Source organism: Passer domesticus, chromosome 3 (genome assembly GCF_036417665.1).
Source record: "Passer domesticus isolate bPasDom1 chromosome 3, bPasDom1.hap1, whole genome shotgun sequence".
Lineage (NCBI taxonomy): Eukaryota > Metazoa > Chordata > Aves > Passeriformes > Passeridae > Passer > Passer domesticus.
The window spans coordinates 109,047,216-109,072,006 of record NC_087476.1 but is presented as its reverse complement, the minus strand read 5'-3'; the positions used below and the strand labels follow the sequence as shown (position 1 = coordinate 109,072,006).

Genomic DNA, 24,791 nt, shown 5'->3' with positions numbered 1-24,791 from the left:
GAATTCTTCACATTTTTTATTACGTTGTCCCTAGATGAATTCAAAGTAATTGGGGTGGTTAATTTTATTTACACAGAGCCGTTCACAGCGCATTAAATAATAGAGATAATTGAACAAGAATTGTCAAGTGTGTACTGATATCAGACATATTACAGAAGGGAATGTGCATAAAACTTCATTTCTATGCAGCCATTGTTTATGGTAATTAAGTACACAGATTTATCCCTTGGTTGCCTTCCAAGCTTATGGCAACTGCTATTGTTGTGCTCCATTAATATGTAATCAGGAAATAGTTTAATTTTCTAATCTGCAGTTTGAGAATTCACTTTCTAACAACTCTTAATTACTGCATTGCCCTAATGATGCTCATGGTTAGGAAAACTGAACCAATAAACTCCATGGAAGAAGCCAGAGGGGATTATACTTCCAGAGGTGGTGCTTACTTAATAAACTTGTTATGCCTTCACCAGAGGGAGCTCAGTGTCCTTCAAAAGCAACTAATTTTATATTTCAGAGTTGTACATACCCACGGTGCGAAGAGTTAACGCGCGGCATGCGGTGGGGTGGCTGCAAATGTGATTCACAAGAGAGCCAGATAAGCGATGCTATCAGCATTTTGGTGTTTTTCCTACTTTATACTAATTCTGGAGTTTAATTGCACAGGAAATAATGCAGGTGGTTTAATCTATTGTTTTAAACTGTCCTCGTGGGTTTATTTTTGTCAAGTTTGTTTTCGTTCATTAGCCACATTAGCTTAACGCGGTATCGTGAAATCTTGCACAGACAGATAAGCTCTATATATTGACAGGTATCTCACAGTTACTGTTTTCAGGGTGAATCTTAAACAGTAAAGGGGTTCCCTCTTAATCATTTGCATTCTCCACTGGCCCATCGTTCACCTTCATTGCTATTTCCATGCTGCTGCTGTACCTAGTGCAAGTCTAATGCCAGAACTGAAGTTATTTTGGGTCTGTGCTATTGCTCTATGATGACAATCCAGCCACGGGGATCTTGCAGTCTGTCTGTGCTGACCCTGCCCAGAAGCATATGGTCTTCTTAATGAGATCTGAAAAATGAGAGTTAACATCTGCTGAGACTCACCATTGCTGTGGTATAATACACTTTGGTGGTTCCTCTTAGTGTAGCCAGTCCTGAAGGGTGCATGTTGACAAGCTCTGCCTTTTTCATGGCAATTACTGTGGCTTGAGAGTCTTTTACACATTTATTTTATGAGTTTGGGGTGTTGTTTATTTTTCTTCAACTTGCACCTGATTTCAACACTGCATGTACTCAAAATGGGGCAGGATTGCCATCTCCCAGGCACTATTTCACCCCTCCTTTTTCAGTGCATAAGCTTCCTTGTCAGTAGGACTAATTACACAGTGAACCAAACAACAAACATTAGAAAACCTGTAAACACATATGTTGTGTCACTGCAAATTAACTCTTACCAATCAAAAAAGCAGCATACGCTTTGTTGTCACATGTGAAAGGAAAGTCACATGTATTAATTAGTTAGCATTTTACACAGCTTTGAAGATATAAAGGACTGAGGTTTGTAAGAGGGAAACATTTGAATTTCATAGAAAAGGAAAAAGGTTGAGCTGAAAAAGTACAGGCACAAAAAGAGAGTTAAAATAGTTGATTTAGTTTCTTGTAACAGAATGAAATTTTCACTTCTCATATTAAATCTCATCCTGGGATGAATTTGTATTCAGTCTTTTTGTTGTAATATTTCATACTGTTCTTTGGCTTTTGGCAGTGTCATGGCACTAAAACTTGGGTCCCAGGAGAAACGTTCTTCCTTTTAAATGTATAAAATAAAATGGACATATGCAAAAGGTTTTAAAGTGACAGCATTTATATATTACATACAGCAGTGTGTGGATGTATATGCTGTGTTTTGTTTTAATAGCAATCCAGGGCACATATATAATGGTATATTGCAGTCTACAAGTACATATTTAATTAAACCATACAAATTGTCTAGCATCCAATAATAAGAAATAACACTGCTTTCTGCTTGTAAATTTTGGCTGTGTAGATTTTGAGGCATAAAATGCAGTTTCTTTCTATCAGAGTACACATAGGAAAAAAAGAGGAGACAAAAGGTGCTGGCTGACCATCAGGTAGCTGAGAGCCTGGGCTGTTGTGTCAGGACCAGAGCTTCCCTCTATCTCCCTCATCTTTATTGCAGTCAACAGCTGTGGTGAGCCTGTGCCTTACAGCTATATTATCTGGAAGCCAGGTCTAGAATATATTTTTTTCTTGGGCAGCAGCAGTATCTGGCTGGTTCTTTGGACAGCTTCAGGGCTGGCTGACTGACACCATTGTTAAACACGCTCGTGTCTGTGAAACTGGTTTTTGGAACCGTCTCAGGGTCAAGTTGCCAGTAAACTGTCTAAGTTGCTTTGTGCTTCAGGATGCTTTTTTTTTTTCTTTTTTGCTTTCTCTCACCTATTTGAATGATGAAGAATGAACTCTCTGTCAGGTTAACAGAATCAGTCTCTGTGCCTATTGCTTGTGATTATAATGCATAAGGGTAACTCGTTTTGGATATTCCTGTGTCTACTGTATTGCCTCAAAGGATAGGTCATTGACTGATTAGTAACCTCTTTGCATAATTTTCCCTTGTGAACTCATTCAAGAGTGAATTTTCTACCTATGCTGTTGCATTAAAATCTGCATAGAAAGACAAAAAGAACTTCTACCAGAACAAGCTGTTATGCCCAGAGATAAAGCATGCATTCACAGGGCTGAAAATGGAAGCAAATAGATAAACATGTATGTATCATCAGGGTTCCTTTCTGCATTAGGCGAAAACAAAGATGCGGATGAGATTCTCTGTTCCATTCGGTGACTGCGTTGCTGCTCTGCCTTCCCTGGGCCACTCATTCCCAACTGTACTCACAGAAGTGGCTTCTAGTTTTTTAACCTGGGAGATGTGTTTGTCCATTAAGTTTTCCAGCAAGTAGAAGTGCAAAACATCTAGGTGGTATTCAATATGCTGCAGCAGAGTGCATGCATTCAGAAAAATACATCGTCCTTTATTTGTGGGATGACTCAGAAATACTGCTATAACCCAGGCTGTTAATGTATACAGAAAGGGCCAAATCCTGAGATGGAGGAGGCAGAGGTAGCTCACTTGAAATAAATGAAATTATCTCACTTTTGGAGCAGAAGGAGATTTAATTTTACACTCCCTGTTTTTGTTCATAACCACAGCTTCCGAGCTGGAGCGTGTGGGGACACTTCGAGGCAGAGAGCTTTTGTACTCAATAGTAAAGTATGGGCTGAGACCAGAGCTCCAATGTCAGCTCTTTTGCAATTGCTGTAGATTGCCTACTAATAAATATATTGCACCTGTACAGGCAGCTTTCTTAGGGGATGGGTATCGTGTGTGGCTGTACAGAGCACATCTCCAGCAGGTTAGTGGTGAAAAATGTTTGGAAGTAGGATCCCTGCCCCTGATTTCCCTACACCCAAAATGTTTCCCCTTTGAGAATTTAAATATTATTTCTGCTTAGGAGTCAAACTGCTCATCATCACCCTAGTTTGACTAAAGATTTAAGCTGAAGTACGTGAGCAGCATAGAATACATTTCTTGCTCAGAAACACAAACAGCTAGCCAGGCTCTAAGTATATTATCAGGCAAGTTCTTTCAGAAACGTATTGCTAAAGAAGCTTAACATTAATTATTGTAACTTTGGGAAGATTACATCCACACTAGCCTTGTAAGAAGCAGCATACACTTCTTGACCTCCAATGCTAGAGCTTTAAGACACAAGAATGGCATTTTACCAACTTTAATGGGATAACCAGTATTAATCTTTCAGCAGTAAGGGAAGAAAAAGTGTTTAGAGTATAATACCCTTCTGAGTTCTGATAGAGGCTGCCTGTTGTGTGTACTGCAGTCATAATTCATTTGTTTCTCTCTGTTGTTTTGGTTTTGTTTTCTTAATTATTTAAGGAGAAAATCATACTAGATTTTTTTTAACTAACCAATTTACATATTGGCTTCTAGCCCCAGCCGTTCTTTCTGATAGATGCCAACTTTTTTATGTGGTCTGTTTTTTAAAATTTCTTGCCAGCAATATTTGTGAGAGCTCTGCTGTATGTCTAGTAAAGAAAAGCACGAGAAGTTGCAATTGCCAAGTTGCAGACCTTCCAAAATTAATGGGTTTCCTTCACTTCAATTGAATACACGGTCTGCGAAGTAGAAAGAAAAAGATGTACAGTATGAATGAGAGCTCATATCCCCCCTCGTAGTTGTACTGCTTGGGAAACACTGGAGTCTGCCTCTGCTGAGGTCAGTTGTTTACCTTTCATAAATATGGAGTAAAAGTTAGAGTTTCACAAGGCATTCTTAATTAAAAATTAGGTTGATGCTGATGTGTGCTTTGTAGAATCCATAATGATCAACTCCCAAATAAAGAAACTGCAGCAGGATTTCAAGCACATCTCTATTTACATAGTTCAGCACATGAGATTGTTGGATTATGATTAATTTTAATAGCTACATTAAAAAATACATCTAACATCATTCTTAATTAGAATAATCTCTAAAGCCAGTTAAATGTTTCAGAAGACAAACAGTTTAATTAGCTAACCTACAGAGGCTCCCCTCCCCCAAATGTGCAGTAGTCTTAGACTTGGTGTTAGCCTTTCAAGCAGTCTTAAACAATCGGATGAAAAGGGATTTTAGGAAGATTAGAGGACGGGATGCTTTAGACGTTGTCCGTTAATCATGAGATATGCACCATCTACAAAGTTTCACAAAGAAATGAGAATTTAAATAAAATTTACTTTGGTTATCTAGTTAGCATGAATTACAAGTTATCCAGTGATAAGACTATTTAATAAATGTATTCTTTTAATTGTTGATATGAGCAAAAGTACATGCTGGGGTGTAGTAGCAAGTGATATACCAGATTAACATTCTGAAAGGGACAATGCTTTTTTTCCCAGAAACCAGGCCTTTGTTGAACTATCCCAGGGTGCCACTAGAATTTTTTTTTAAGGGATTCAACTAAAACTTCAAATAGAATTGTTAGAGTTGGATCTTCAATTTCTCTCCTACTCATCTTCAAAGTGGTTTCTTTTTACTTTTTTTGTTTTGTTTTAATTTAAGAAAGATTACTTTTGGGGCTTAGTGTTTTGTTTTGTTTTTTTTTAATTTGCTCAGGTACAACTTTTTTTTTTCCCAGACATAAGGAAGGCTAAACAATTTATATCTTCTTCCCTTCTGTTTCCGTGTTTTCTGCTTGATTTCTCCTTAGTTTAAAATTAGAGGATTTTTTTTTTAATCTAAGGTCTACTGAGAGGCAATAGGTACTTGAAAACCTTTTTTCTGAATGTGCTACAGAAATTCTCATTTCTTATTTTTCCTGGAAGACTTGTCATTGTCCTTTTAATTCTTGAAGCCAAAATATTTATGTTTCTCACTTGAAATTAGTTACAGCAGCATCACAACACTTCCAGGCTGAGGTGGCTTTATTTTAAATAAATCCCCTGGCTTTCAGTCCCTATCTACCAACTGTGGGGGGAACTGTTTACCTGTGCAGAGAAGCAAAGGGCAGCTCTTAAACAGGAGACACTGACCTCCTTCTGATCAAGTCCCCTGAATTTGTGACAAACAGATCCATAGTGTATGGAGCCCCTTGGGAAAATGCAAATGTCAGCAAATCACCTCTTTTAACGTGGGGCTGCAGGCTCCAGTCCAGTGTCACACCTCCCCTGGCATGCTGGAAAGGTGTGTGTGTGTGTGCTGGGCACCCCTTTCCACTGCACAGCGAGAGGTGAGAACTCGAAACAGAAACAAAAAGAGGGGAAAAAACAGAGGAGAAAAGAAACAATTCTGGATATCCACAAGTTGGCTGATGTGACCCTGTGGCACCTACCAGTGTGCTGGCTGTGACCCAGGACGTGATACTCCAACAAGCTGAAAGAGATGGCTGTCTCCGCTTTCTTTTGGCCTCCCAAGACAGCTGCCTGGTAGGGACCAAATGGCAGGGAAGAAGAATATCTGCCTCACACCTGCTTTCTCCCAACTGCCTGCCACAATGCCACCGTGCCCACCAGGCTCCCCTGGGAGGCAATCCCGTCCCTGGCCCCCTCTCCATGGAATACCAGGACAGGATAGTTTAGATAGTTTTCTCTTCTTCAAAAGATCATTAGGATTGAAAAAAATGAATCTCTTCCTTGCACATTTTGCATAAATACATGGTAAGTTATCAATTGATGTTCAAATAGCTTAATTGAGTTTGAGGGGGGAAAGGTCATTTAATTGGTCTATTGAAATGTTAACAGAAACAGATATGGCAAGGGATAGACTTTAATGGCTGCAGTGTGGCACTGATGTCTGCATTCACTTGCAAAATTGTTAATTAGGGCACTTTGGTAGTTCATTTGCTTTTGTATTGATGTGCTTAGTCCAACGAGAGAAATTGGGTTTGTATGTGGTATTTACATGGGGCAGCAGAGGTTCACCATACAGTCGGGAATGAGGAAAATACAGTGTAAATCAGCATTGGGTTATGATTTGTGATAGTGTCTTCATTGACATCCTTCTGGTTATGGCAGTCATTTTCTAGTAGCTAATGTATTTTTGCATATGATTAAGTTTGATGCGTTTGGTTTCTTTTTTTTTTAAGTCATTGTAGTTATGTACTTTAATGATGCTATAATTTTTTTTTTTAAGTTAGGTATACAAACCTTTTTAGGCTAGATAAGAACAAAATGCACAGCAAAACAAGGAATTACATAGCTGTGTTTGGTAAGCCATTGAAGGAGGTGTTATCTCCTTAAATGCATACCAAAAGGATATATTCAGTTGCAATTCCTGGCCCACAGTCATCAGAGCCAGTGAAACTACAAAACCATTCCTTAGTTGTGCAGTAGGTCCATTGACCCTCTCTTACAGAACATAAACCTTTAAGGTATTGGCATTTTGTCTGTGGGAATGGTGAAATTGCATGGAGTGTCCACTAGCATTTTTTGAGGATAGTAATTGCAGGGATTAATCCGGGTGCTGTTTCCTAATAGACTTGCTGGATGCAAAGCTTTATATTTGCCATGGCTGGAAGAAGTCTGTATTGAGTACAGTTTATAATAATACAATATACCCTAGGTACTCTGTATAAACAGAGGCAGCAAGAAAAAAAGGGGAAAAGCAAGTTGCTGTGAATCATCACTTTTACACCAGGGATGTGTTGTCCTAGCAGAACAAGCTGGGGTAGAAGAGGACATTTTGCAGCAAGTAATGTGCTGATTTTAGCAGCTCCTAATTGAAAAGGGCTTTTTGTTAATTTTACATATATTGTACTTTCACATTAGGGTGTCGTTTCTGCCGCTTGCTTCAGCCTTTGGGACTTTGCTCTGTCGTTTTTGGTGGGGCATTTATTTAAACTCCAGGCATTCCTGTAGCCAGAGTGGACATCGGCTTCATTCACTCGTATGTATTTGGGAAAGTGCTTACATGAAGATCACAAATATGCACAGCACAGCTATCTAGTTCTGCAAGTTTAATCCCAGCCCCAGAAAGTTTCATTGTGGCCCTATGCAAATGTATTTACATAGGAATGGGTCTTGGGTCCTTTAAAGAAGGCAACGAAGTTGGAAGACTGAGGCCAACAAATAAATGAAAGTTTCTCTAAATCCATTGGATAATAGAGGCAGTGTTAAGGCTAACCACAGTGTTGAACTAAACAGAGGGATTACTCCTGGGTTTTGCATCAGTTGTTTTCTGCCGGGTGGCCTCACTTGTCAAAAAAAAAAAAAAAAGAAGAAGAAAAAAAAAAGTTGAACAGGCAAACATTCACATGGCACATTGAGAAAAGAAGTATGCTTAATTCCATCAAAGCTCAGAAATCAGTCATTAATTTATTCTAACCTCCAATTGTTGGTCATTTGTGAAACATCTGGCCTTTAAGTCATAAGAACCTAAACATAAATACAATGTGGGTTCTCCTGAGGATGGAAGCTGGGTGCAGTGGGGGTGCCGTGTCAGTCTATGTACATGAGCATGAGTGCACATATGTGTGTGTATTGCAGAGCCTGCAACTGCCACTTCATTTTGGAGACTTTGAAACATATTAAAATGAATCCTTCAGTTAATTTACTCTAAAAATTAGATTATTGTTCATTTGCATCTTGGAAAAGTTCTGCCATTCAAAAGAGTCTCTTCATGGTGGGTTAACAGTTAGATATTTAGCAATCTTGCAGCTTGCTAGTCAGAAGTAGTTTCTAATGAAGTTGAAATTTGAGATAGAAAATATATAAAAGCTCTCAGGAAAGACATACCCTATTTTCCATATGGGTAAGTAATTGTTATGATATTTGTTTTAAAGCTGGACTTAGACACTCCTGACTGCCCTCTAATTTGATATGGCTGGTCCCGGCGATTCTTCTGGAGGAAACTTTCATAGTAGAATGCAGTGAAGGAGATAAATAATTTTGCAGCTATAAGCACATGGCAAAGTATAGAAAATAATTTGGTCGCCCTTACTGTTGTGCAGATAACAGTCTCCAGGTTATTTGCCTCTGCTGGGAGGTGGAACCCAAGTGAAAAGGTTTAAATGTTTAAATGGAGATTTGAAATAAAGGTAGCATCTCAGAGCTGACAAAATTCTGCCTTTTGTTAGGAATTAAACTGCTATTTAATTCTAAGGGTTAGGGTGTTGTTTTTATTTGGGGAGGGATTACAGTTCCTCACATAACTCAAATGTAGCAACATCTCCTGTGATGAAATTTCTTGTATTTCACACAAGTGAAATGAGAGGCGTAGAGTGAAATTAGATTTTAAATATGATAGAAAAATTTAGATCTGTCAATCCACCTGGGAATCTCAGAGCTTTCTGTTTTCAGGCAGTTACCTTCTTGTACTGCTTTTTTGTTTGTTTTTTAAAGACCTCTTTGGCCTGACCATTTGCTTTTCTTGCTCAGCAGAGGCTGCCTGCAGCTCTCAGGCTGTTTTGACAGTAGAGATAATGATGCTGTCCAAATGCATAACAAAAAGACAGAATTTTGAAGGTTTTCTATAAAGCAGCTCTTTCCCTCAATATTTTTCCTTTCTCCCTTGCTAAGTAAAGACATCTTGAGTCTGCTCTCTATTGTGAAATTTACTGTATTCCAAACCTAGACCCATTGTATCTCCTTCCAAGCTGGGTTTTATTCTTTCTTACTAAAAGAATATCTGTGATTTGGCAGCCTGGCACAAATTATATTAAAAGAAAAAAATCCAATGGGTAAATTAGGGGTAACTTAATGTATTTTTAGCCTTGTCCCTGCCACAGCATGGCTGGAATTTGGTGATGTGGATGGGAAGCATGTGGGAACCCATGGGCACTCACATGTTGCACGGTGCGTGCACGAGCACGTGTGTATGCCCGACCCACCAACACAATACGTAAAAAGTCACGTTTCAACTTTGTTAAAGCACTCATTTCCAAGGCACTGATGTCCAGAGTATTGGTAGGAGAGTGAAGATGAGAGGGGGAAAAAAATCTCTTTAAACAGCTTGTGAAATGTAATGTTTGAAACGGTTCTTTGAGAACGTGCAGATTATGGCTTGTGTAGTGACTCTTCCTAGCTCTCTGGGAAATGAGCTGTTGACATTCTTTTGGGTCATCATCCGAGATAGGAGGGCAACCACAAGGATTTAGCAGATAAATTCATCCAAAAAGACCTTTATCCATTTCATTGCAACTTGGAAACGTTCATGTCGAATAGCAGCATTAATGTAGCCCTTTTAGCCCTTCAAAGTGAGCCTTATGTTTAAAAAAAAAAAAAAAAGACCAGAGTAATAACTTCTATAGGTCTTCTAAGAGGTAATTCATTATTTACATAATTCTGGAGCATAAACCCATCTTTTCTTCAAGAGGCTCTGAAATAGAATTGAGGCTGGTATACAGAGTCTCTTTTGAATTCTAATCAACTGGATCTGTCTCAAATTCATTTCTAGTTTATTGTAAACAGTGGAATTTAAATTAATTTCTTCTTATCTTGTCTTTTGAAGAAAACTAGGAGCATGTTTAAAAGGTTTTTATTTTTAAATACATCTCAGACTTTATTTTATTTGGTAATTTTGGGGGGCTTTGGGGGTTTTTTAACTTTATAACCCAGGTGTCGGGCAGGATGGGCTTTGACAGCCAGATGACAATTACACATTAGCATAAGTGATTATGAAATAAATAGGAAAAAAAATTACTTTTTTTTTTTTACTTGAACTCAAATGATACTATATAGGCTGAATGTGAGGCAAGGTTCCCACAATGCACTGTGAAAACCTAGGCTAACAACCACCCCGCTGCGTTGAAAACCCCAAAAAAAGACAAAAGCACAATGAAATAGAAAGCTTACCACCGGTAGCTTTCAAAACGACAAACTAGGCAAACTATACATCTCCACCACTCCAATTTTGTCAGAATGCTAATGAGCTTGCTCTGATCTTTACTCGGCTTCCCGTGTTTTCTACATCTTCAAGGACCACATGGCGCTAGCAAAATAAAGACAACTAAATGAGAATTTCGAATGCTTTTTGTGTTGGGACCTGGTGCCTTTCAGTTGACGCACTCGTTGAATATTCTCAACTTAAAAGCGTACAACAGGGGGCTGGGTATGAACTTTTTAGCAGGGGGAAATTTGTACAAAAGTAAATGAGTGTGATGAGGAAAATATGAGAAAAATTTCTGATTAATTTCCGCTCTATAATATCAATGACACCTTCAGCCCCTCTCATACTCCTCTAACAAGAGATGCTGATAAAAGATGAATGATTCTGTGTTGTTCACAGTGAATGTTTAGTGGTTTTTTAATAGCGGCATTCTACATAAAAGACACCAGGAAGTACTCCGCATTAGCAGTTGAGATCACTAGTTAATAGGATGATGTCTTTTAGCTTTTGTCACAAGATTATTAGAAAGGATGGGTTTCTGTTCTCATCCCGACATACTTTAGAGTGCTTGTTGAGCACAAGTGCTAAAATATAGGTTTCTTGGTATTGTTTCACATGCAAAGTAAAAAGCCCATTAAATGCACCACCTTTTACTTTTTTTTTTACCAGGTGATTTTTGTCATTGATCTCTTATTTGCCCCCTTTAGCTGTATTAATCACTTGGAGTGGTCTGCTTCTCAATGGGGGCTTGATGATGTATATGTGTATAGATTCACTATCAAAAAATAAATCCTTTATATGCTGTGCCCCTTCCCAACCCTGATTATCGAGCTGCATTTACCAGCCTGTATTATACCATCTTGAATGCTCCTTACTGGAGTCTCCCAGTCTGCAAGAGAAATCCGCGCTAGAGTAGGGAGGGGTGAGCTAGGAGGAGGCGTCCTATTCCCTAAGCCAAATTTCATCTTTCCAAAACAATTGAATTCACAATTCCCTTTGGGATTCCCAAAAGCAAATGCAGATTTGTATTCACCAGTGTCAGAACTTGGGGAGGAAAGTGATGAATGTTCAGTTTTGCCTGAGAGATTAATTTAAAAATTGGTTTGTTACCTCTTCAAGCTTGCAAGCAGACAGTATGAAAAATATCTGTGCATGTACATAAGGAGAAAAAATAAAAATCATGGTCTTTTGATATATTTCATATCTTGCCTAAATGAGGAAGAACAAATCAGTTAAGTTTTTATAGCAGTTTTTCGGCCTTGCTTTCCTGCACTGTTGTTTTGCTTGGGTCAGCATGATTAATCTCAGGTGAACCAAGAACTTCCCAAACCACAAGACAGTAATGTGTTGACCAACCATGTTATGAAAGACAAAGGTGCACATCCCAAAGCAGAGCAAGGATAGTATAACAGCCTTCCTGGCAAGATAGAAAATGTAAAAGCATCACCGAAAGCTACATTTTTGATGCTTATCTTTTTACATTTAGCATAAGAAGTGAGTGAAAATATTTCAAAGAAATTCTAGACACATGAATGCTATATGTGATACTGGTTTGGGTCCCTGCTGGTGCTGGTTTGTGAACCTTCTCTATTGGAAATATCTAACAACTAGGAGGCTGGAAGGATATTACTGATAGCAGTTTGTGTTGGGTAGCAGGAAAGGTTTTTGACAGGAGCAAAAGATTTTTACTCTAAGATGACTACAGTTCACAAAACTATGCCTTGGTACTTATTGCTTGTTTTGAAAGCAGAGGAGTATTCTAAAGCATTTGTTGCAATGTGTCTCTCTCCATTGTGTAGAAACGTGAACTTGCTGCCAGGGTTGTGGTAATGGGAGCTTTGACAGCTACCAAAACCCCGGGTGAAAGAAGTGCAATGACACCATGATCGAGGTCTCGTTCACAATATGGTAACTGTGCCTCTCTGTTGCATCCAAGTGTGACTTGGGTGACCTGGGGCCTGCAGAGCTCTGTGGAGATGCCTGCAAAGACACAGTGCAAAGTCATTCATGAGAGTTTGTTAATGCAAATAAACTGGCACACCAGTGAGCTGATTTTCTGGCAGGACTCTTCAGGGCCCAGATCATACACAGATTTCTGCCCAAGTATGCAACTTAATCATGCATTTTATGGGTGATTGAGAACATCTTGAGTTCTTGAGGTTTATCAGCCCCTCTTCAGTTTTCCTTCTGTTATGTTGCCTCCACAGTCTCTTACTGGCAAACTCTTTCTAAAATCCGTCTCTTTCCATTAACAGTTCCTGCAAACAGACTTGCCTTTGGTAAAGGAAGACTGTCTGGCCGTACTTTTCCAGTTACCCACTGTTTCTACAGCTGAGAAGCTTCCACAAAACAAACCTCAGAGTTTGTCTCTAATTTGCCCCATCTCTTCAGTCTTTGGTCTGTGCATTGGTAGGCAAAAGTTCACCTTTCAAGACCAAATGTAGGCAGTGTGCATGTTCAGCCTTCCCAGGCCAAATTCATCAAATCCTTAAAGCGGCTCAGCAGCAGCAGTGACCATATTTGTTTTTTTCTCCAAGAAACACAGAATCCCATTGGCTGGGGGGACTGAGTGATAAGTCAACCTTCTCTCCATGCACTTCCCTGGCTTTTGTAGCCTCATCATTGCCTTCAAAGAACCTGTCAACAGGTTGAAGCCAGCTTGAAGAAGAGAGCCCAAGTAGAGCACTGCCCGCATAGCAGGAGACTACTCTGGGAGAGCCCTAGGCACTATGAATAGGCTTGCAAGCCTTCCAAAAGTCTTACAAGACCCAACAGACACTTGCTTCTTTTAACTGATTTCCATCTTTCTTTGTGGTGTTGCAGTATAAATGCTCTTTCATGTGGTAGGCATAGTGTTTGGCTTTGTGCCTGGAGTTAGCTTTCTCTACAATCAGTGTCTGCTGCAAAGCGAAGGCGAGGAGAAAGGCCCTTTGGTCACCCCGAGGCTCCTGGCCCACAGTGCCACTGCAGTCTGCAGAGGCCACTGTTGTTTTTTCTTGGGTTTCTCCCATTTACCACCAAAAACACCTTTTCTTTCAAAACTGGAAGCTGTGGGGCCTTGGGACACCTCAACCTAGCTGAACTCACCCAGTTAGCCCTGGGAAGGTTTGGATCCCAGAAGTACAAACCTGCCAAGTCCCAGTTAAGAGTACACGTTTAGATACAAGGTCACATTCGTTGCCATCGTCATCTCACTTCAGGCAGCTGCTTGGGTTAAATTCAGCTCTGTCCATCAAAGTAACTTTATAATGTCCACTACCCTTTTCCAGCTCCGGGAGAATATGTTCTGAAGGAAGCAAGGAAACATTTGGTAAAAATGAAATCATATGCTACCGAGTAGAGCACACTCAAATGACTTTAGGTAAATGGCCTCTCACTTCAGTATCTTACCCAGCTATCACTTGCCACATAAACAGTAAACTGTTCCAAGGAGTAGTTACGAGCTGTACAGAAATTACTATCTCTCATGACAAAACATCCAACTCTACTTGTAAATCTGCACATCAAATAATTCATCTGCCATACCATCATCCCTTTTTTGCTGGATTTCCAAGCACAATTCACCTTTTTTTTATAGTTTCAAAAGTTTGAGTGTATCAGTACATAGTGCATGTTTTCCTGTGCTGAAATTTCTTCTGATATTGTGCTTTGTGAGAAAATTAGGGTGCATAGAGTACCAGAGGGTGATAGAGCACAAGTGTTGGTTTTACTCAATGCTAGGATTCCCTACAGGCACTTGTCCTTAATGCATCACTTTCTTACAGGAATCTCCAGATGTTTCAGTGGAATCTCACCTCTTGTTGCCTGAGTTTTGGGGCACAAAGTTTCTTGGTCTGGATTGATGGTCCTATACTAAAAATATATTCATAAACTTTATCCAGTCCAGGCATTCTGTTCTGGTTGGTTTTCTGTATTTTCTACTGGCCTCTGTGTAGACTCATCATGTAGAGAAAATCAGTGATCTTGCAGGTTTTATCTTCCACAATTTGTCTTTTTGTGGAAGTTTCAGTCCTGTGATAATTTTAGGCTGCCCAGATTGTAGGCCACAAATGTTTGTCTTCCTGTGAGTCAGTCCCACTGCAGGTAAATAAATCCCCTCACGTGCCAAGATGTGGTCAGAACCCCAACCTTCTGTTTACACAGCTCTCAAAAGTTTAAATAGCCTCTCTGATTTTTTTTATGTTTCAGAAACCAAAGAAATTATAAGTCTCCTGCTTGATATTAAGCTAATTTGATGTGTGCTTGTGATAAAGGCATCTCCTTGGTGGCAGCTCCATTTCATTAGGGTTACAGTATTTTGGGGGCTGAAATAGTCAGACAATGCACTGCAATGTAGCTCTGCCTGGCAGATTCTTGGCAGTTGATTCCTACCTTTATGAGACTCCATTGTGTGGACATCAATGTCTCCTTCTCAACTGCTCTCAGACAGCAAGTTACTGGCCATGAATTTGCCTTTCTAATGTTCTTAGGCATTTTCCCATCCAGCTCAGACTCAAAACTTGTGCTAGGCTTTCATCTGCTAGCTACCACTTCTGCAGTGTCATCTAAACTGCAGTTCCACCTGCTTATCTGTTGCTGGCTCTTCCTGCTCATTTTCAGTGTTTTTTAATAACTGAGGAGGTCTTCCTGCTCTGAAAGGAAATATTCTGGGAGAAAGCCGGGTGTGGATTTCTCAAATGGGAGGCTTAAAGCTCAAGGTGGAGCAGCCCATCCACTTGTGCTGCGGGGTGTCTCTTGCGGGTTCTGTTTTGACACCAATTACTTGGAAAAAATATTTTATCCAAAATTCTGAGGTTTTCCACCAAAGGTAGCCCTCTGAAAGCAAAGGAGGGTGATTTTTCAAAAAAAAATGTGTCTCTTTTGGGATGTCTGAGTTTCACTCAGTGAAGAATTGTTGACCACGTGTCATTTAAAAATTTTCACTGTAGCTTTCAGTTGTGTCAGAGGCATTTTGCATTAGGTCTCCTGTAACTCTCCATTACAAAAAAATATCTGTTGTAAATATAGGCTTTTCTGCTTAAGTGTTTGTTGAATTCAGTAACTGACATTAAAAACAAGAGCTCATCTGTGCATAAGCTGTTCACAGTGAGCAAGATGAGAAGACTGTTAAAATCAGTGGGAAGTCTGCTGCTTACTTGGAAGCATTTGAGACCTTCCACCAGCCTTTGTTAGCAATGTGAGGTTGGTCAGCTGAAACACCCGGCGCTGTTTCTCGTCCCTTCCCGTGTTCCCTTTCAGTAAAACTGGAATGGCCACAGCAGATCAGCCCCACAGTCTGGTCCAGAACACTCCACTGTAGTGGGGCAGGTGTTGGTTGAACTCAGGCTGGGCCAAGAATCTGTGCAGGGGCCAGTCACGGGCTAACCTGGCCCCAGGGAACATTTAATTTAACCTCTAAAAATTAAAGGTTAGCTTGTGTCCTAAAGCAGGAGGATCCAGTTCCTACCTCCCATGGTTTTTTGTTTGTTTATTTGAATATTTATTGCTACAGCTTTGCCTTTCCATATTCAACATCCAGCCTGGTTTTAATTCTTGCTGAGCTCTTAGTTTCAACATTGCCTCGTGGCGACGAGTTCTACCAGTAAATGATGAGGCTTTGAGGAAAGATCATTCTTTTTATCGGTTTTAAACACACCACCTTCAATTTCAGTGAATTTCCCCAGGTTCTTATGAGACAAGATGAGACACATCCTAGAACTATTCTTTATTTGCCATTCATGTTCTCCTTCGGGTAAACAAGCCAATCTGTCCACTTGCTCCTAATTCAGAAACTTGTAAAAACTCGTCCCTATGATTGGGTGAACGCAATTTTTTTTTTTTTTAATTTTTTTTTTTAAGCAGACGAATAAAGACAGTGGGGTATGTTTTCAAAAGACCTTCCTGTTAAATTTGTGGAATTCACTGGCATTTGAACAGCTCTCAGTAGTCACCAAGCTTCTGTCAACTACAAAATAGCCCAGAAAGAGGAGCAGAGTGAAGTCGGCCAGTTTTTGTTGTTATTTGCCCCGCTCCAGTTCCCATGCACTGGCATTCTCCTGCTGGCCTCTTCACCCAAGTGTGTTGAGTGAAGAAAGCTTCTTCTATTCTATTTTAAAACTGTGTGTAAACATCAGCAAATGGATGAAGAATGGGCTCTGTCTTAAGTAGGTTGTTTTTCATGTAGTTCTGTTGAGGTAAATGGGGAGACATGGGAAGGGTTCTGTGTTTAACCATGACACCATGGCACACACACTACACACAGTGCAAATAAAATTTAAAAACAATTACTGCTTAAGACGGCATACAGAGTGATTTCTGTAAACCTGTTATTTCTTGCCAGACTGAATGGGCTGGTTTGGGATGCTGATGTAAACCCTTTATTATTTATCCTCTACAGGTTGTAATTCATTTTTGCACAACAGCTAAATACATTTACATTTAAGGATTTTTAAAAAAATATTAATCTATTGTCTTACCTTGACAGATTTATGATGGTATAAAGTGTAGAGGAGTTACTCTATTCATACATTTGTACTGTAAACTAATCTTGTCCCTGCATGTTGTTGCGTTTTCTTCCTTTTAAGTGGTATTCCCAGTGTTTTGTAGCACTTTCTCCTCTGTTTTCTTAGCAATCTACAGGTTTACTATGTTAATCTATATTGGGTTTATCTAATGCCTAGCTGCCCAAATGGCTTAAAAATAATGGGTCTAATGGTACATAGGTACACTGGTAGCTGGCTGAGTTTGAAAGTACTTTCAGCAGGAAAGGAAAAAAAATTGTTCTTTCAAATTGATTCAGAAGATACATTTGTCAAGATGCTTCTTATTTAAATAATTTGGGATATAATTAGCTTACAGTGTAAACAAAAATCCATTTGTAAATCCAGAAGAATATGAAGGAGGATGTGTTTGTAAAAGACTGCCAGGAAGCTGTACAACATTAAAATAAGCTAGTTGCTTATATTGTTCTCAGAAAATGGTAATGTGTTTGTTACCGTGCTTCTTGAGTATTGTAGAAGAAAATTGACTCAAGTTGATTTCAAATAACAATCAGAAATATGTGTGATGAGCCACAGGAGAAGGGAAGGGGATTTGGGGTTGTGATTTGTTTGTTTTTACTTGGCTATCATTAAAATTCTCACTATCAGTACTTTGGCTATCACTAAAATTTGTTCCATTAAGGGACAAAATTACCAAACTTTATGCTGCAGCCTCTATTGAATGCTGAGCAGGAGCTATTACAGCCTGGAATCACAACTCAGAAGCCAGTAGGAGCTTCTTATATCTGAGGGCAGAATTTAATGTCTTGTGCTATTTGAGGCTTGGTGTTGGGCTCATTCCTAATCATTGAGGAGGGTTCTGGTAGATGTCAAGTGAAGAGAAGAATAGAGCACGCATCCTTCACCACTCAAGCCAGACAATGAAATTAGAAAATGGCACTGGGAGTTGATGTGAGAGAATTCCCTTGGATTCCTAGAGGAAGAATAAAACAAGAATGAATTAATTAAAAAAAAAAGAAGAAAAGAAAAAAAAGAAAAGAAAAGAGTGGGGGGGGGAGGCAGAAAGGAAGAGGAGGAAAAAGAAAATAAATGAGAGAAACCCTGCCAGAAGCCTCCTCAGGTTAAAGTCTGACATTAAAAACTGTATTGACTTTTCACATAAAGGCGTGTGTACTCACTGTTTCATCTGAGTTTCTGGTGCTGCATTTTTCAAATCTCTTACCGAGCAGTTTGCATGCATATGATGTTTGCAGCACTACCCGCTCTTATTTGAAGACTGTTTTCAGAAGTCATTATTGAACTATAGGATAAAAAGGTATAAGCATAATTACGTGTTAAAGAGAATAAATATGTTCTGCTAGATAGTTAACCAGATGAGGTTAAACAAGATAAGATGAATTCTGGTCTTTTTAGAAAACTGGCAGTCTTCATTTTAAGCTACAATGTAAAGTGCTTTATCCTGAGATTAGGTATTGTGGCAGAAGCTAAAACTGCCTTTTTCCCCTAACCGTGCCAGAATACAACCTCCTTTTCTTTCTGCGCTAACAAGACTGCTTTACCACCACAGCCCACTCTAAGTAATTAAATCAATCCTTTGTACTTACCGTATTCTCCTCTAGTGACGGTACTAGATCTGATTATATGCTTCATGCATATTCAAAGTACAGCACTGACAGCTCTTTAATGAGCTCTTACTTAATCAGTACGAACAATGTTCATCTTGTTCTTTTTTTCCTCATACATTAGAGCTAGGAACAGTTGGGGAAAAAATGAAACATCCAGCATTCATTTGAAAAATATATTGTACTTTGAAAAGTGTCTAAGCTGGAGAAGTTGCATTCTGCCCTTTAAAAGTCTGATGGACAAATTGGATTACTAGTATTGGATTAAATAACAAATGGTTAGAGGAGAAATGAGAAAAGCTCGCTGTGATCACAGGCTTTAATATTTTTTGTTACTTATAAAGCTGAAGGGGTCTTTAACCAGTTATTAAAGTCAGGATTAATTTGTAATGGTCCAACTTACTAGCTTTAAAAGGGTTTTGTTGTTGTTGTTTATCAAAAACAATAGTGTAATGCATGTATTATGGAAAAAATTTAAGTTTAAGATCTCTGGGCTATTTATAGATTTTCAGCATCTTGTACTGGCTTAGATAAGGGGTTTGTATGTGTGGGATCGATTTGTTCTCCAGCATGGGTTTTTTGCTTCATTTAAATAATCTGTACAGTTTGTTGGGGTTTTTTTCCCCCACGAACAACACAGATACTTTCCCAATTTAAATTTTCAAGCATTTGTAGCAAGTCAATTAAATACTTGTTTTACACTTGGAAAGTGGAAACAACAACCACCTCAGAAGCAGCTTGAGTTTTACAGAGTGAAACCGTGTTGAAGAAAGGCTTTTTCTAAATTTTTTATTTAGAAATTGTAAATGTGAGTTTAGCTCGCAGTATTGCTGCAGTAACAACACTCAGTTTTTCTTTGTTGAAAGTGTTTCATGTGCATCCTTTCACCAAGTAAAAAAAATGAAGTAATGCTCTAATGCTAGTGTATTTGCCGAAGAGTTATTTAAATTTCTTATATATGGGAGTTCATCTTTATTTTGCTTGCCTTGGAAGAATTTGTTTCAGCTCTGTGCACAAGAATTTAAAAGCTGACAGTCAACAAATAAAATATCAGCATCGACTACTATTAATATTGCACACATGTGTCATTTCACTGATCAAAAAGGCCTTCGCCGGGGTAAAATTGGCCTTTTTCCAAATTGCAAGCTTTTTCTCAGCTTTTTCTTTTTTGCTCTTTCTTCTTTTGTTGCTGCCCGGGGATTTGTGCCTATCGCAGCCGATATCACATGACCGGTGTCAGGGCATCACATGGGTCCAAAGCGAATACAAAAACAGATTTAAAATTCTGTAAAAACAATCAAGACTTTGTTAATTCACTTCTAAACCAGCCCATTCTATGGATATTGCGTGTGCTTTGGTGTCAGCACGGATGTATGAAAATAGGCACCTGTGCAGATCTGGCATGACAGCTCCAAGCTTTACCCAGATCTTTTCTCATTATATGTTGCAACTAAATGTGTTTAGAAGGAATGCATTAATAGAAAGAAGATTATATCTGAAGTCTATGTTCTTAACCTGAAAATGCATGGTACGAAAGTCAACAGTCAGATCCACCATTGAGCCAAACACTTTGGAGACATTTATCTCTCCCATTTCTTTTTCAAGGCTTGCAAAATTAAATGCAGCAAGGGTTTTTATTTATAGTCTTTGAGCCAAACATCCCAGTCCACCCCAAAACTAACAAATTGCTTGAAATATTACTGTAGCCACAGATGTCTGGTTGTGAGAACTTTGCCACATTGCCAGTAAAAAAATCTCATACATTACAGAATAGACTGTCATTTTGCAAGGAAAAAAAAAAGGCAAAAAAATCCCCTTCTTCTTGACCTCTCCCCTGAATAAGTTTCAACTACTTGGTGCATTTCAATAAAAGGCTGGCAATACTGATTATTGTCTGCTTCCAAAAGCAGACCCTGTTAGATGGACCAGTACAGCAGCAAGGCCTTTGATCTGTAACTTACCAGAAAAATGTACTGAACTGCTGAATATTGTTGTAAATGCCATGGTGTGATATTTTATGCACAAAATCCAAAGTGAAGATATTGGGGGAGAGTTTTTTTACATGTCAGATTTTTTCTTTCATTGCTCCATTGCCCCGGGAGCTGGGCCCTGCTGTTTTTGCTTGGAAAAGCACTGTGGGTCCATCCATGCTTTGGGATGCTCCACCCTTCCTGCCTCACTGCTAGGAAATTGTGGCCCTAAAAGCACCACTCCAGGAAATTTCATTGACCAGTCAATTCCCAGGCAGATAAGTGGATATGGGTGGATATCTCCTATCAGAAAGGAGAGCATGCCAAATGTAACATTTTCTTACTGTGTAGATCCACCAGCTCCACCCCAAGCTGACGCACTTCCCCGTTCATCCTTTTTTCCTGCCCTTGTGTGGATGCCTCATGGCCATGGCAGAGGGAATCAAAGAGTTGGAGAAGGCTGGAAAACTTCCCCTGCAGGCAGGAGGCTCACAGCCTGGTGAGGCTGAGATTCTCCATGTAGGTCTGGGCTTGCACACTGTTGTGGCATTGTGATGTGAATGTGCACATGGCAAGCGTCTGAAACACTTCCATCCAGAAATTAATGCTTTGGTTTAGGGCAAAACAATGTTTTTCTGGTGTTCTTCCAGCTCCAGGTGCTAGAAAAGGCTTCTCTGCAACTAGGGATCCTATGGTTTAAGTTAATAAGGTAGCATCCCCAAGTGTACAGCACTTTGCATGAGAGATTTCAAACCCCTTTACAAATACCAAAGAATATAACTTCTGGCACCCTTGCAGGATCAGTACAGGTGGATATTCACATATTGCACACGAGGTGCTTGAACTCAGACATCTACCCACACTCTCCCAGTGAAGCTCTGTCAAAGCTAGGAAACAAACTCACATGACCAAGGTCATACTCCTTTGCCTTATTCCAAGTTTATTCCTAGATTCATTCTAACCCTATGAAATGTGTGAGTTTCATAATTCAATGAGGACCATATCACTTTTGCTCTTCGCGTCAGCATGACGGATGAGAATGTCAGGTTTCCACTGAAGCACAGCCTCCACAAAGGACTTTCTGCAAGTCCCTGAGCTCAGAGAGGGTGGAATTTGGCTGGGCAGCCCTGCTACATGGAAAATATGGTCAGGAGCCTTCTGGAGGCTCCCCTGCCTTTTGCACATGGTGCAGGGGTGGTGACACAGAGTCTTAGAAAGTCTGGTAGAGCTTAGCACTGCCTGCAGGTAGGCTATGAAGAGTCCTGATCCTGATCCTGATCCTGCCTGGGATGGATGGGGTCTAGGGAAAGGGGTGCTAGTCCATGCATACACCCAGAGGACCCTTGGGTACCTGGATCCCCAGGTTGCAGGTTGAGGAGAGGAGCAGCTCTTTCCAGCTCATCTGGAAGAGTGGCCATGAACACAGAAGCTGAGCAGGTGCCCACACCTTAGCCAAGAGTTCAGGATTAGCATCTCCTCTGCAGCTACTTTGATCCCTGCCACATCATCCTGGCGGTGCTGGGTTTGCATGGGTGGAGTGGATCTTGCCTACAGGGATTGTTTTTGTGTTTGGTGATGATCAGACATCTTTTAGCAGCAAGGGTTGTTCACTGGAAGCATTGCAATTACATAGTTCATTCGGGAGAATTTAAAATACACAGTCCTTTTAAAAAGATATTTATTTAGGGTCAGCATGATAAAGAACACTACAATGTATCCTGGAGGATAGCTGCTTTCAAATATTTATTTATAAACCAGGCAGGACTTTGCAGTCATATGATATTTTTACCATTTGAGAATATGCATTGTCATGCTCAGTGATACTGGCAACTGATACTCCAAAACCTGAAGTGAAAATATGTACCTCAATTTGTGAAATGCCACAGAAGTAATGAAGTTCTCTTGATTGCAGGAAGAAACACAGAAGAAGAAGAAGCTATGATGCAGGAGTGGTTTATGCTGGTTAATAAGAAGAATGCCTTAATAAGACGAATGAACCAGCTTTCTCTTCTGTAAGTACAGATGAACATATGTATTTAAAAAAGGATGATTTACCCTTCAGATAAAAACAAAACTTTTTTTACTCTTTTCCCATTAGGCTTCAAAAAAAAAAAAAACCTCAAAAGTGAGTAGTGTGGAGGTGTTACACATCGAGTAACTTGTTTTTCTCATATTTCAGACTTGAAAATGAGAAGCGTGCAATGACACAAGATTAGCCAGAGCTGTGAAAAAAAGATATTAAAGAATATTAAGCACTGTTACATTTTCAAAAGCCCAACAGTAGAATAAAACTGCATTTTAAAAATGCACAGATAGATTTGGATTGTGCCTCAGGTGAGACAGGTGAAGTCTGTTCAGAGAGAAGAGCCAAATTTGAGTCACTACCTGCTTTGTAGAAAATCCTCAGTCCCATCTCTGCTGAAGGGATGTCAGTAAATCAGTCACAGTGCAGTGATACCACTGATACTGCAAAGTAAAGGCAAATGAACCTTTTCTCACTGGCAGTGTTGAGGAAGGGAGAAGGAGCTGCTGGTTTGTAGAGGCATTCTGCCCCGAGTGCTTCTCTTCCAGCTTCTTTCACTTTGATATTTCTTTCCGTAATGCCACCTAGTGTAGATGCCTGCATACTTCCCTGGGAAGAGCCTCTGCTCACCTATCTCCTGCTGGGTCTGAACTTGACAGAGGATTTTACCTGCAAAATATTAAGCTTTCTAATCCCTTGTCTAAATTTTATTGTTCATTAGGGCAGAATGTATATAGAATAATACTTCCAGTGTCACATTGTCTTGGTGAATAGGTTGATGCTGGAATTTGCTCATTAGATCTAGGGGAATATTTTATACTTTGGACATTCCACAACAGCTGTTCCAGAGATGAATATGAAATAATTGCATCCTGTGGTGCAGTGGAGTTAAACTGAGAGAATTAAAGCCGACCTTACGTGAAAGGAAAAGGCCCTGTTACTGAATAGGCCACCTGAGCCAGATTTTAAGTTTGTGTATCATTTGTTTGGAGTAGCTTAAAGTTAAAGAGAAAAGTCAGTTGCGAGTCCTAAAATCAATGTAAGTTAAAGGTGCTTTTAAGTGTTTAATGATTTAGTAATTAACATATTGATGAACATTTGCAACTTGCCTAGGGAAAAAGAACATGACCTAGAAAGGCGCTACGAGCTGCTGAACCGGGAGCTGAGAGCAATGCTGGCCATTGAAGGTAAGGGCAGTTCTGGGGGCCCAGGGGGGAAAGCTCTCACAGCTTTGGCACCTGGGAGTGCCAAACGTGGAGGCTTCTCTGAAGCCCATTGGTGTTGCTGATATTTACATCACTTCAAGTGATAGCACACAGCAAGTGTGCTGAGGCTGCAATTCCAGTATTGAGTTTTCTTCGGGATTAAAAAAAAAAATTAAAAAATACTGAGATATGGGACAAAGAAATATGGTCTTGTTACAATAAACTTTGAAAACAGAGTGATGAGGAGGTAGAGCATGTGTCTGGGGTTTACAGTTTTTTGTTGCAGTAGTGCTCTCTTGGTTTTCCTGCGGCATCATGCTGCTTTTGGTGCCACAGAAAAAGGAAGGGGTGACCCACAGAAGAGGGCCTCTTCCTTTTAATGTTTCAGACCTGTTCTACAACAATAACTCACTGAGGGGAAAAAAGTCTCGTTGGTTTTGGTGGTAAAACACTAAGTTTGTCAAGTAAATATTTCATCACAAGCACCAGCAGGATTAGAGTGATCCTTTGCACAGAGCTTCTCCCTTCCCTGCGACTCTCCCCAGTTTAGTCACCTCACCTGAATGGAGGTAACACTCAGGGGAAGATTGACACGGGATAAATGAAACAATTGCACCCTTTCCATAGGGCTTTCCAGTGAATTATACAATAATCCTTGGGATGATTCATAATAAAAAAATAAACATCCAGATAGCTTAAACCATTGCTTGCATTATTTTCTTATTTAAATATCTTAAGTGTTTTCTAATGCTGCACCACTTATACCTCTCAGTCACAAATGCTGCCTTACAGTTCAAAGATGTTTGCTTTAAAGTTAATCCTTTGGGCTCTGTAAAATGGACCTTTTGTCTAATCAATGCAAATTGATTTTGCTATTCTGTATTGACCTCTCAACCCTTTGACTGTCCATGGTAATTTCTTTCTTCACCTGATAAGGTACCTGATCCATAATAAATCAATTCTAATTAGTTTGGAGACTTCACTGGGAGCATAAGTTTGTTGGAAAAAAGCAGCAGGTTTCAGGTAGCTTTTTCCTATCTCTCCATCTGTAGTTATATTTTTTGCATAAGACTATCTTCACTATATTCTTGGATAATCC

The 24,791-nt window shown here is 39.6% G+C and overlaps 1 protein-coding gene across 15 annotated transcripts in view; it reads left to right on the top strand.

The window, feature by feature from the left end:
* The window catches only part of EHBP1 (EH domain binding protein 1), a 205,597-nt gene that overhangs the window by 174,153 nt on the left and 6,653 nt on the right, over positions 1–24,791 (top strand). For all 15 annotated transcript variants that reach the window (XM_064415007.1, XM_064415013.1, XM_064415010.1 and 12 more), the window contains 2 exons: positions 22,377–22,476; positions 23,601–23,674. In XM_064415007.1, the coding sequence (XP_064271077.1) occupies positions 22,377–22,476; positions 23,601–23,674 (174 nt within the window). The remainder of the gene's footprint in view (positions 1–22,376; positions 22,477–23,600; positions 23,675–24,791) is intronic.